Raw genomic sequence first — 12,697 nt, forward strand, 5'->3', positions numbered from 1 at the left:
CTCAGTGAGACCCCGTCTCAATAAAATACCAATAGGGCTGGGGGTATGGCTCAGTGGTCAAGTGCCCCTGAGTTCAATCCCCAGTACCAAATAAATAAATAAATGAAGCCATGCCACCAAGTGGAAAGCTTTTCAATGGAAAATTTTTTCATTAATTTTTTAATGAGAAAGAAAGAATGCATTTAATCCCAACCCAAGAGACCCCCAAATTTTCACAGATAAAAATTTATCAAGTGCATTGAAAGTGAGTTTTTTTAAGTAATAAGCAATCACTTGAAAGTTGGTTCATAAAGTGCAATTGCAGTGAAGGCCCCTGGTACACTAGACAGGTCACATAGGAGGTGGAGACTCATTTTGGAGAAGGTGACATCTCTCTGCCAATTTCTCACCACTGCATGACTTTTGAGGGGTGTGGCTATCTTGTTCCCCACCTGCACTGCCGGTGACTTTATGGCATGGAAAACCTGGGGGTGACATTGAGATTGAACACGAGTGCTGGGAGTGGCAGGACAGGGCGTCAGGTGTGGGCCTGGAAGCCGTGAGGATGCCCACCCCAACCCCACTCACCCTTTGACTTGCTTCCGGTCCACAAATCAAAAGGTTGTCATTCATCCTGGTGCAGAGCTCAGGTTTGCCTTGCTGTTCCCTCATTGGGAAAGTGTTGTCAAAATAACTGGGAGCCTCTCTGCCCCAAACCATCGTGTTAAATGTATTCATGTGCTAGGGCTGCCAGGACCAAGTGCCACCAACTGGGTGGCTAAGACAGCAGATATGGATTTCCTCTCAGTTCTAGAGGCTGGAAGTCCCGGATCAAGGTGTCAGCCAGGCTGGTTTTTCTGAGGCCTCTCTCCCTGGCCTACAGATGCCATTTTCTCCCTGTGTCCTATGTCTGTGTGCAGCACCCCTGCTGTGTGTGCAGATTTCCTCTCACTAGCCAGGCATGGTGGAACACTCCTATAATCCCAGCTACTCCCAGAGGCTGAGGCAGGAGGATCCCAAGTTCTAGGACAGCCTCAGCAACTTAGTGAGACCTCGACTCAAATTTTTAAAATAAATAAATAAAAAGATCTGGGGGTACAGCTCAGTGGAAAAGCAGCCCTGGGTTCAATCCCCAATACCAGGAGGAGAAGAGAATAAATCTCCTCACATTATAAGGCTATCAGTCATATTGAATGAAGACCCACTGTGACATCCTCATCTGAACTTTTAAAAAAATATTTATTTGATTTTTATTTGTTGTAATTTGTTTGATAGTAGAATATATTTTGACGTGTTATACATACATGGAGTATGACTTCCCATTGTCACGGTCGTACATGATGACATCCTCATCTTCCCTTGATCACCTCTTTAAAGGCCCTGTCTCCAGGTGGTCACATTCTGGAGGTGGTGGATGGGGTCCACAGTTGAGGTTTTTCAGGTAACCCTGCTCCCAGAGGATACAGCAGGTGGCTGGCGACAGAAGCAGGAGGGTTCACCGTGTTTTCTACTAGATCTTTCAGATTTCGTTCCCTGTGCATGTGTATTTGTGCATCTACTAAATGAATAAAATGTGGACTTTAAGTGAAAGAGGAACTCGAATCTCTCTATGCCAGCCACCTGTCTGGCCGTTCTGTCGCAAAGCCTGGTAGGTAGGAGGTTCTCAATAATTGTTTTTTGAGAGAATGAATAATGCAGCAAGGCAGTGACTTCCTCCTCTGGTGTTCAGATGCAGGGACCCTGGCTGGCCCACCATTGACCCCCCTCTCTGTCTTTTCCCTTCCCTTTGCAGAAGACAGCAGAGACCTCCAGGGGGGAACAAGCCCCAACAGCACGGGGACCACCAGCCGGGCAGTGCCAAACACAACAGGGATCACCAGAAATCCTACCAGGGGGGCTCAGCGGCCCCCGCCTCAGGGAGGCCTAACCACCACGGCTACAGCCAGAACCGGCGCTGGTACCAGAGCAGCATGAAGCACCCTCCAGGGGACAAGGGGGAGGCAGGAGCCCACCGTAATGCCAAAGAGACCGTGGCCATCGAGAGCCCCAAACTTGAGGACACCCCAGGGGACACCAGGAACAGTGGCCTTGAAACCCCCCGCAGCCCTGACACCCTCACCCCAACAGCTCCCGAGAGGCTGCCACCACAGCCTCCGGGGGGACCAGAGGCCGAGACCAAGCACAAAGACAGTGTCCCTCCTGAGCGCGCGGGGGAGCGGCCCAGAATCACCCTGCTCCAGTCTTCCAAAGACAGGCTGCGGCGGAGGCTAAAAGAAAAGGTACCGGTAATTGACTTTTTGTTGTTCTCTTGCACCAGGGAGGACAGCGAGAGGTAGGCACTCTGGTAGGTGGGCTCTGGCTGGAGGAGAGGGAGCTATGTGGGGGGGCTTCTGGGTGGATGCCACTGGGCCACCACAGGGCAAGCCACGGCCAGCTCTGCAGGAACCCCTCAGCACATCCTGGGCTCCGCGCTTTTGGTCACCCCAAAGGTGCAGCTAGCACTGGGGAGAAGCCGGAGGGACATGTGCTGGGGTGGTGGGAGGGGCACAGGAGCATTTTGGGGGGTCAGAGTCCACCATGCTAAGGAACATTTGGGGACACGTGGAACTTAAGCAATAAGACAAAAGGCTGCTTCTCCCCAGTGTGAGCCCCTCACAGGCTCGGTCCCTGCCAGGAGCCAGGCAGCATGGGAGCAGGTTGGCCTCCACCCTGCCCTCCCCCACTTCATCTCCCAGCAGCCTGCGAGGGCTCAAAGGTGCAAAGCGAGGAGGCCCAGCCTCTGCGTCACACGAGTGCCAGCCTGCACTGAATGACCTGAGGACAGGGTACCAAGCCACCAGAAAAGGAATGGGGACTTGTCAGTGGTAGCATTATGTCCCTGGTGCCCGGTCCAGCCACCACTGCCCCAGCCCCTCCACACTCACCCAGGACACAGGCGCTGTCGCCGGGGAGAGGAACCCTCGCCGAGGAAGGCTGATGGCCACAGCCATCCCCGCACAGCGGGCAGAGCCTACTGAGTCCTCCTTCTGGGACATCCCCACAGCGAGATGTACTGGGCTCCTCCTCCGGTTCCTTTTGCCCGGAAGCCAGGTCCAAGTTCCACCCTCAGGCAGAATAAGGCAGGGCGCCCTCTTCCCAAATCAGCCCTTAAAGCTGAAGTGTCACACTGTGTCCCCCCTGCCCCAAAGTGCCCAGCCCTGCTCCTCCTTCCTGTGGGGACAAGGGCCACAGGCTGAGAAGAAATCCTCCCTCATTTCCTGACTTCCCAAAGTGGGCCTCCTGGCTGAGCCTCCTAGCTGATGGCCAGCGTGTGGCTTTGCCCGGAGAGCTTCCAGGACAGCTTCTAGAGCCGTGGGGGAGGATTCTGAGTTCTCCAGAGGCCTGCCAAGCAGAGCGCAGAGCAGCACGGGGGACACCGCTTGGGCTTTAGCATCCAGGCTCAGTCCTCACCCTGCTTTGGACTGGCTGGGTGACCGTAAGCAAGTCAACCACCTCTCTGAGCCCATTTTATTCTGCAAACTAGGTATAATATGCCCCCCCACACTTGCAAAGAGACTGTGAAGATTAAATAAGACGTGTAACGCCCCTCGTGGGTTATTCAACACGCAGACCATGGTCCCTGCCGAGGGGCCCAGGTGGTCAAGGTGGGGAGGTGCGTGAACAATAAACAGATCAGGCACTTCTGTAGTACCCATAAATGAGTTTCAGGGACTTGTCCCAGGTGAGGCCTGTCCTCAGGAGGGTGCAGGCTCAGGTCCATGAAAAAGCGTGTCTTGAGAACAGGGCAAAAGCAGGACGGGGTATCGCTGTGTGACCCCGATCCTGCCCCTGGACTGGGTTTCACATCTCAGCAGTGAAGTCGCCTGCATTCTTGGCCACCCATCTGCTGTCCTGAGTACGTACTTTTGAGATAGCTAGACGCCATCTTCCTTCTTTCCAGCCCCTAGCCTGGTCTCAGCCAGTAAAACCTCAAAGGGCGGGAGGGGTTTTGTCCTAGCCATTTTAGTGACACTGTAGAAGGTTCCTTGGTGTGTAGCATCTGTGTGCAGAGACCCTCAGTTCCATAGGACATAAAACCAGGGAGGATTCCACAGGGAACCCTGTGCCCAGAGAACACAACCACCCCTGGGCATTGGGAACAGAAGGGTGTGGAGGACATGGGGCCAACCCTGGGCCACCTCTCACCCCTGCAGGCATTTTGTACCGTACTCGCATTCCCAGCCTGGTCTTCTGCTCTCATCTGTTTTGTTCAGATAAGATGTGTTATCATATTCCTTCTTTTTGAACCCCTCGGGGCTGAGGATATAGCTCAGTTGGTAAAGTGCTTGCCTCGCATGCACAAGGTCCTGCGTTCAATCCCCAGCACCACAGAAAATAAATAAATAGATCCCATTAAATCCTTTCTGATAGGCAGACAGACAGACAAAACCCCAATGTATATGAGAATCCTGGGTAGGAACTAGAACTTGCAATGTCAACTAGGGTGTCACCAAGGCCCAGAAAAACATCAGCAAAGAGCATTTGGGGCATGCGGGCCCTTGGTGGGTAAGCGTTCCCAAAGGACCTCAAGTCCTTCTTCTGGGGTGACAGCCCGCACTCCCTCAGGCCACCCGCGCCCCGCAGAAACCTCTGCTGCGCTCAGCCACGCTCGGTTTCCTCCCACATGCCCAGGATGAAGTGGCCGTGGAGACCACCAGCCCCCAGCAGAACAAGATGGACAAGCTGATCGAGATCCTGAATAGCATGCGGAACAACAGCAGCGACGTGGACGCCAAGCTCACCACCTTCATGGAGGAGGCCCAGAACTCCACCAACTCCGAGGAGATGCTGGGCGAGATCGTGAGGACCATCTACCAGAAGGCCGTGTCGGACCGCAGCTTCGCCTTCACGGCTGCCAAGCTCTGTGACAAGATGGCCCTCTTCATGGTGGAAGGGACCAAGTTCCGCAGCCTGCTCCTCAACATGCTCCAGGTAACCCGACACCAGCAGCTGCCACCCCATGCCCCCTGCCCCTCCGCGCCGTGGGTTATTACTAGAGAGGAGGCTGCAAGTTCTGACCACACTTGAACTTGTCCCAAGTTCCTTCCTCCATTGCCTGATTAATTATAGAAAATCAGAAGGCAGTCAGAGGCGAGGGATGAGCGGCCGGGTTTGTGTGTGTTTGTATGAGTGCTCCATGGTTACAAAGGACCGATATAATTTTATGGGTGCTTTTTGTTCAACCAGCATTTCCCGCTTTCTATTTTCATGATAAGAGAGACGGCGGCTGGCTCCGTGCTTTGACCTCTGCACGTCTGAGCAGACGTGAACTTGCCGTGGACCTCTCTCCTCTCCCCAGGGTCAGCCTCTCAGAGCGTGGTGGCTGTGCAGTTGTTATAGCTGGGACTGAGATGGGTTTGAGCAGAGCCTTGGGGGGGACAGGACGCAGATGGCCTGTCTGCTGACGCACGGCAGGTCCTGGGCTGAGGGAAAGCATGGCAGCCCAAGACTGCTTCGTCCTTGGTGCATTCCCACTCGATATCCCTTCAGCTTAGCTCCAGTCCTGCTCACTCCTGCCTCCGTGGAGACCAGGTCCAGCCATGATCATGGCAGTGCACGTGTGGTGGATGTGGCCGTGTGCACTTAGACTGAACCCTGTACCACTTTGTCTCACATCTATCTGCTCTTTCATTGTGGGTGGCCGTAGGTGAACTGGTGACATTGGGGATAAATGGCAGGTATCTTGGCATTGTGGCCTCACTAGGGCCATCCTTGGAGATTGGGCTGGGCAGAAGCCATCTCTCCTGCTACTTTGTATTTTAGAGATTAGTTGAGATACAAATCAAGCTGCTGGTTCAAATAAAGTCAAACAGTCACCTAGACATTGCAGAGCCCAAGAGACCACACGCAGGTCATTGGTCACTCGGGTGACCACAGATCGATCATCTAAACTGCCATTCATCTGGGAGTCCAAGGGACTCCATTCACAGCTGCGCCTGGTGTAAACAAGGTAGCACGTCCACCTTCGCCTCAGCCACCTGATTTATGATTTGCCGACTTTTCGCTAAAAGCAAGAGGAGGTCACTGCTTTCTATCCACCTGCGGCCTGCCGAGCCCCACGCCTGCTGTCCGTCCTTTCTCTCCCGAGTGCCCCGGGCACTGTAACCTGAGCCTCCCTGGCCAGCCTGGGCTCCTCTGTCCAGCTCCAGGGCTGATCAGGTTCCCATTCCTGGATCGCCCGCGCTCCCCTGGTGATGAATTCCCGCATTACCTGAGGGATTTGCACATTGGGCATGTTCCTCGCAGGCCGGAATGTCCTGGGAGAGTGTGGAGGGTGACAGGCAGAGAGGCCTGTCGCCATGTACCACCAGGCACGGGGGAGCCGTGGACAAGCTCGGCCTTGCACTCGGCTTGGGGATTATTTTTTTTTTTTCAAACAAGGGCCAGGGTGAAGCAAGAGTTCTAGACCATGGTTGCCAACTCCAAGTAACCCAGCCACCTCAGCGGCAGACAGTCCCAGGGCACAGGGTACCCAGGGACGCTGGCTGGCTGCAGAGGCTGCCCGAGATCAGGCATCTGTTTTAGCCACCCATGGTAAAGTGGCCTTGCCCCTAGATGTCCAGCAGAGCATCAATCCTGTGACTTCTCAGCCACCAAAGGGGCTCTGTGACCCCTGCACCCACTTCCCTGTGAGTCACAAAATCCACTCATTGGCTCAGGAGGGCTCCGGGGGGGTCCCAGCAGGAAAGGCGCCTGTCAAGCTGAGTTTCACTCATTGACGTCCCATCCGCATCCCCTGGCTAACAGGTTCTCGTAGGGTCACTGTGCTGGGTGTTCCCTGGGTGGGAAACGCACTGACCTGATGACAGGGGACCAGCCCAGACCTGGCTGAGGCTGACGGTCGGCAGTGGGAGCCCAGCCTTGCAGTCGCCCCTCGGGGTGCACCTTGTGGTCTGGCCCTGCTGGCTGCTAGAGATAATCGGGCCACCAGAGGAGCACAAGTGACCCATCTGGGCCTTTCCCTTTCACACATCCCCAGGCCTGGCCGCTGGATGAAGCAGTCCTTAGCACACACACCTCTACACACCCCAGTTCTTACCAACTGCTTCACCCCACATTGTAACTCTGTGATAGGTCTGTCATGAGTGACATGTGACAGAGGCCTACCCTACTGATGCCACCTTGTGTCTGGGGCAGAGGTGAACCAGTAACTCCCACATTCTGCTCCTGCCACCCTATGGCCAGGCTGAACCTCCAGCTATATCCGAAGGGACACCTTCCCCACTCCTGCCCCCGCCACCAACTAAAATTCACTGCCCCTCGCATCCCAGATACCCGGCCCTTTGCCAGGGTGACTCATACTCACACTTTAGGTGGCACTTGGGCACCGATCGCCACGGATCCTGCTGTAACCCCCTGACTCTGGGCTCCTATCACCAGGTAGCCACCTGACTAGCCTAAGTTTCTTCCTGTGCCAGGCAGAGGATTCGGTGGGCAGTGCCCAAAGGCAGCTCTGTCCTCTAGAGGTGTGCCATGGGGAGCGACGGGGACTCCTCCTGGGAAGCCCAGGAGCACGGCGATGCAGGGTCCCTGCTGTCATTGCCCACCTCCCAGCTCAGGAAGGCAGGGACCCCCTCTGCTCCTTTCTCTCTGTGTCCTGGTGCTGGCAGGCCTTGGTGGCCATGGGGAAATGGGTGTCAGAAGAGGAAGAAGCTTACCCCTCTCTTCTCCCAGGCCATTGGCCCATGGACAGCTGTGGTCCTGGCTAGAAGGGAACCCCTGGAGGCAGACACGACCCCCATTCTGAGCTCCAGGGCTTGTTCCCACCGTGTGACAATAGCCGTGGGCCTGGATGGAGTGTGCGGGGCTCATCCCACAGGCCACCACTCACCCCTTCACCACCCACAACCCAGCTTTCCCGCGAGCTACAGAGGAGTCCTGAGGGGTGTGACCAGAGGCTTCACCTAGGCCACCTCTGGGTTGCTGCCCTGGGAAGGCCGCTGTCTGTGCTGCGCCCTGGCTACACGGCCCATCCGCAGGGAGCCCAGCTGTCTGATTGGTCCTGCAGCCCAGGATGCGGCAGTGTGGAGCAGGCCTTCCGGGCAGCATAGTTCAGGGTCACTCACCACCCAGACCAGAGAGGCCCAAGAAGAGCAAGGCTCAGCACCCACCTGCGTCCCTCCTGACACCCGCGGGAGGGCCTCTCATCTGCTTCCGTTGTGTTTCTGCCGCACCTGGTTGGGTAACTCTCCTGGCAGAGAGAGGGAGACCTGGGCCCAGCGCCCTGCCCTCCCTTTCCCCGTGGGGTCTATGCTCAGCTCCAGCCACGCCAGGCCCACTTGGCTCTGCGTCTCTAGCCAGGCCCTGGTTCTCTTCTGCAGCCTCTGAGATGCTCCTCCTGTGGCCAGGTTGGCGGCCACGTCTCCGCCCAAGTTCTGACACGCAGCTTAGTGTGCTGGCTGCAAAGGGGCCAGGCTGTGAAGTGCCCCTGAGCTCTGCTCCCAGCAGCTGTCTTTGTCCCCAGGCCTTCCTGGCCGCCTGCTCTTGCTGCCTGGCCTTCAGTGGTGGGAGCTGGCAACACAGGAGGGAGAGAGGCCACTTCTTTTGTTACTCTCCAGCAGAGGTCCGAGGGACGTCAAGCTGGGGTGCAGCCCCCACAGAGTAGGGAATGGGGTATAGGGAGAAGTCAAAGGCGCTTCGATTCTTCCCAGCCAAATCCTCTCAGGGAACTTAGAACCACTGCCCTCATGAGCCGTGACAGTGCAGTGGACCCCAAGGTCTCAGTGGACCCCTATCAACAATCCCACAGCTCAAAATCAGCCTTGGAAATTTGTTGAAATGCAGATTCCGATGCAATGTATATGTGGCAGGGCCTGAGAGTCTGCATTTCTAATAAGTTCCCAGGTGATGCCGGTGAAGCAGGTCCAGGGACCACACTTGGAAGCAGCAAGGCATTGGGACTGGTAGTTTGTAGGTAATGGGTCAGCTTCACAGATGGGTAAACTGAGGCACAATCTCTTGTCGGTGTGACTGTCCACAGTGGGGATCCAGCCTAAGAATACTGCAAGATGACTGATGCTGGGTCATCTTTAGGTCTGTGGGTTCTCAGGTGCTCTCCATTAGAATCACGAGGAGAGCTATTAAAACAAGCTGGCCCAGGGGTCCTACCTGACATTGAACTACATTCTCAGGGACGGAACCCCAGGGCATCCTTTCATAAAGAATCCCTCAGGTGATTCTAGGTGCAGCCAAGGTTGAGTGCCACCACTAGGGAGTTGGCCCAGAGACACCGGGACTCTCCGTCGTCGTCGTTGTCACTTATGGACCAGCCGGATCTGCCCAGCACACTGTAAACCAGTCACAGTCTGTCAGGTCACAGTCACAGAGAGAGAACAGGAGACCTTAGCTGCTGGCATAGGGCCTCCTCCTGCTCCATGCCGTCCTCCTGAGACTCCTCCCCAGGACAGTAAGAGCCGCCTCTTTTCCCCTGCGGCCTCCATCTCTTGCCCTCCTCGGCTTCCCCTGGTCTATTCTTTCTCGGCCTCATACTGGTTGGATTGAACAGAACGTGTTTTAGAAAAGGTCTCACTTTCACCCACCTTGCCAGGCTGGGCCAGAGGCAGTGCCACCCAGTAAGGCTGGAGAAGAGATCAGCTCCCTAGCTTGGCCCACCTGGCCCCACCCGCTCGCACCAAGGCCCCCCTCCTCACTATTGCGGAGGTTCCGCGCATTGACTGTTTCCAACTTCCAGGAGAACGTGGCTGCCCAGGGCAGAAGCCATCAGATATCCCCCTGGATCCTTTTGGAGGAAGGAGGAGGGCTCCGATTTCAGGGAGAAGTGAAGAATGAGTGTGCCTCTTTTTATGGGACCTTTGGAATGACAGGAATTGGAGGCCTGAGCCCCCTCCGCCCAGCACTGCCCCGTCACCGCCCCAGGCCTGCGGTTCCGTGGGTTCAGGGAGTGCTCCTTTGCTGAGATATGCTTGTGTAGTGCAAGTTCAAGCCCTCCTCTGTTGAAATGTGTGTGCCCTGTTTAGCCAAGAGGTGTCTGCATCTGAGCTATGCAGAGCGAAGTATTATTAGAGCAGGCATCAGTGTGTCTGTAACTGAACCCAGCCCTCCCTAGCAACCGTTGCCAACAACACATCTAACAGAAGGATGCGATACCTTTTTTTTTTTTAATTTTTTTTATTTGTTCTTTTTAGTTATACATGACACTAGAATGCATTTGGACATATCATACACACATGGGGTATAAGTTCCCATTTTGGTGGCTGGATATGATGTGGAGTTACACTGGTATGATTTCTTTTTTTAAGAGGAAAAAAAAAAAAAAAACTTCATCTTCACCAAGTCGTGAACACAGCAGGGCTGTTGTGAAAAGACAACGCAAAAAATCAGAATCTGGCCTGTGACCAGATTTCAAAATAGATTGCTTTCCACCAGTACCTTTGAGCAGACAACCTCTTAAAAAGCTGACCTCAAGCTGGAGAAACAGACAGACTGATCTTAGAGTTTCTGGCTAAGTCACCATTGAGCATGGGGCTTGGAGATTTCGATACAGAGAAGCTCAATGGGGTGGCAACTCTGTGGGGGTCTCTGGAAATGATTTTAGATCCAGGAGGGACACGTGGATTTTCTGGCCTGACTGCCCTTAATAGTAAATCAGAATATTGTCTCAAGTCCTGAGGGTGTATCTTACCTTAGCTGCCTGTGTCCACCCGACTCCCACCATGTCTCCCACACACTGCCCCCTTTCCTGGTCCCATGTTTGCAGGCTCAGGTAGAGGAACTGGGCTATTCCTCTAACTCTATTTGTAAGGAGAAAACATTCTCTCTCAAGGTTTTTGCAAAATCAAAAGGCATTCCCCTGTTGCAGAGTTCTGGAGTTCCTGAACTGGAGTTGCTGATAGTTCGTCTTCTATGGAGAATGGGAAGAGAGGGAGTGGCATTGATTCCTGGGGTTCCAGGCAGCTCTGAGTTGTAGGCTCCTGGAAGGCAGGAGTCCTGGCTCAGTTACCTCCTGCCCCAGCTCCTCCCATCACAGCTGGTACCTAGAAGATGCTCAGTAAAGGCCTCAGTGATGGAAGAGGGTGAGGGAATCCTGGAGGATGAGCATTTTCCTCCGTCAATCAAGGTGGGTCCCAGCAGGAAGGCTTCCCTCTGTTGACAGATGAGAGAAGTGGCTCAGTGAGGTCCCAAGGCTCATCCAAAGTCAAGAGGCTGACTGGTCTTCTGGCTCCCATGTTACTCCCCAAATAGGGTGCAGGGTCAGAACCTTGGACAAATCAGGAATCCGTCCCATGAAGCCATCTGAGGGGGGCTTCAGAATCCACCCTGTAGAATCATCCCCTGGGATCTCAGCCGTCCCAGAGACTTGGGCTTTCTGGGCCTCCGGAAGGCCCCGGGGCCTGAGAGAACACCGCTGCCCATGGGCCATGGCCCAGATCTCCTCCTCACATCCTCTCCCTCGGCTCAGACCTCCTCCTGGCTCCCGCACACCCCCACTGAGCTGGTGTGCATGCCAGGCATGGAGACTAATGTCCATGTTGGCCCGGCCGGGCATACCCAGGGTGGAAGCGCATTGTTCTGGGCATTCCAAAGCCCATGTAAAAGACCCAGCTGTCTCCACGCGTTTCCCTCCCGGGCTGCGAAGCCAGGGGGCACGGAGTGGGGGGCTAGCAGGCGGCACACACCCTTCCCACGGGGAGGTCACGAAGGGTCATTCCAAAGCCCCCGAAAAGTCTCCTTTTTCTCAAAATAGCTGGCGTCGGAGCACCCCATGAGTCATCTGTGCCCACGCCAAAGGCCATGTCAAGGGACACCAGTCATCCCATGAGCTTGAACCTCTGCGGGGCCTGTCAGGCTGGGCCGGGGCAGGGAGAGCCCATGCCCGGTTGGTGCCCGTTTGGTGCCCTTGTTTTCAACCTCTGCAGGAGCCACAGCAGGAGGTGCCGTGTGCCTCTTGGCCAGGCATGTGGTGGACACTTGATTTGGATTGAGGGAATTCTCAGTTTCCTTCATTTCCTCCTCATAACCCATATTGAGCACCTGCAGTATACCTTGGGCTGTGGATGGCCCTGTGAAGTGTCATCTCTGTTAATTTGCCCAACATTCTGCTCCTCTTATCTCAGTGGGGGCCGGTGGGGGCACTAGCCAAGGCTTAGGCAGCCGAGTCAAGGACCCACTCGGATGTCTCAAAGGTATATGTGGACACAACCTCTCTGACTGTTCAATAGGGAGGTGGCTCTGGGGACAAGGTGGCTTCTGAAGGTGCTAAGGCTCCCTCTGGAGCTTGAGAGTGAGTGCTCAGAGGGACAGAGGTGACAAGGACTTGAACCTGCCAGTGCATTTTGTCTTTTGAGTCAGAATAAGCAGAGGAAATAACCACTGACCCTTGGTCTGTCCTGGGGGAGTCTGGACAGAAGCCTGCTGGGCGTCCTGGCCTTGGGTGGGTGTGGGTGGCACAGGACCACCACTCTCGGCCCCAAGGAGACCGGTGAGCTTTTCTGCAAAGCCCAGAGCTCCGCCTGTGCCTCTGGCTGCCCCATCTTCTCCGGCCCCACAGGGCCCCCGACTCTCTGTGCGCACTGAACGCACACCACAGGTTTTCGTGGGTCTCAGGGGCAGCTTCCCACAGTCCACAGAGAAGCTAGAGGCCCAGGGACCACGGGACCCTAGGACAAAGTGACTGCTTCCGGTGAAAAGTGGCCACTGTCTGTGTTGTCAGGTGTGTGGC

The 12,697-nt window shown here is 55.3% G+C and overlaps 1 protein-coding gene across 8 annotated transcripts in view; it reads left to right on the forward strand.

Moving 5' to 3' along the window:
• The window catches only part of Ctif (cap binding complex dependent translation initiation factor), a 268,365-nt gene that overhangs the window by 171,463 nt on the left and 84,205 nt on the right, over positions 1-12,697 (forward strand). For 6 of the 8 annotated variants that reach the window (XM_046428328.2, XM_046428327.2, XM_046428334.2 and 3 more), the window contains 2 exons: positions 1,772-2,264; positions 4,651-4,950. In XM_046428328.2, the coding sequence (XP_046284284.1) occupies positions 1,772-2,264; positions 4,651-4,950 (793 nt within the window). The remainder of the gene's footprint in view (positions 1-1,771; positions 2,265-4,650; positions 4,951-12,697) is intronic. The other 2 variants (XM_046428333.2, XM_046428335.2) reach the window with 1 other exon arrangement.

This window comes from Marmota monax, unplaced genomic scaffold (assembly GCF_021218885.2).
Source record: "Marmota monax isolate L192 unplaced genomic scaffold, Marmota_monax_Labrador192_F-V1.1 WCK01_AAM20220418_F8-fsc00031, whole genome shotgun sequence".
Lineage (NCBI taxonomy): Eukaryota > Metazoa > Chordata > Mammalia > Rodentia > Sciuridae > Marmota > Marmota monax.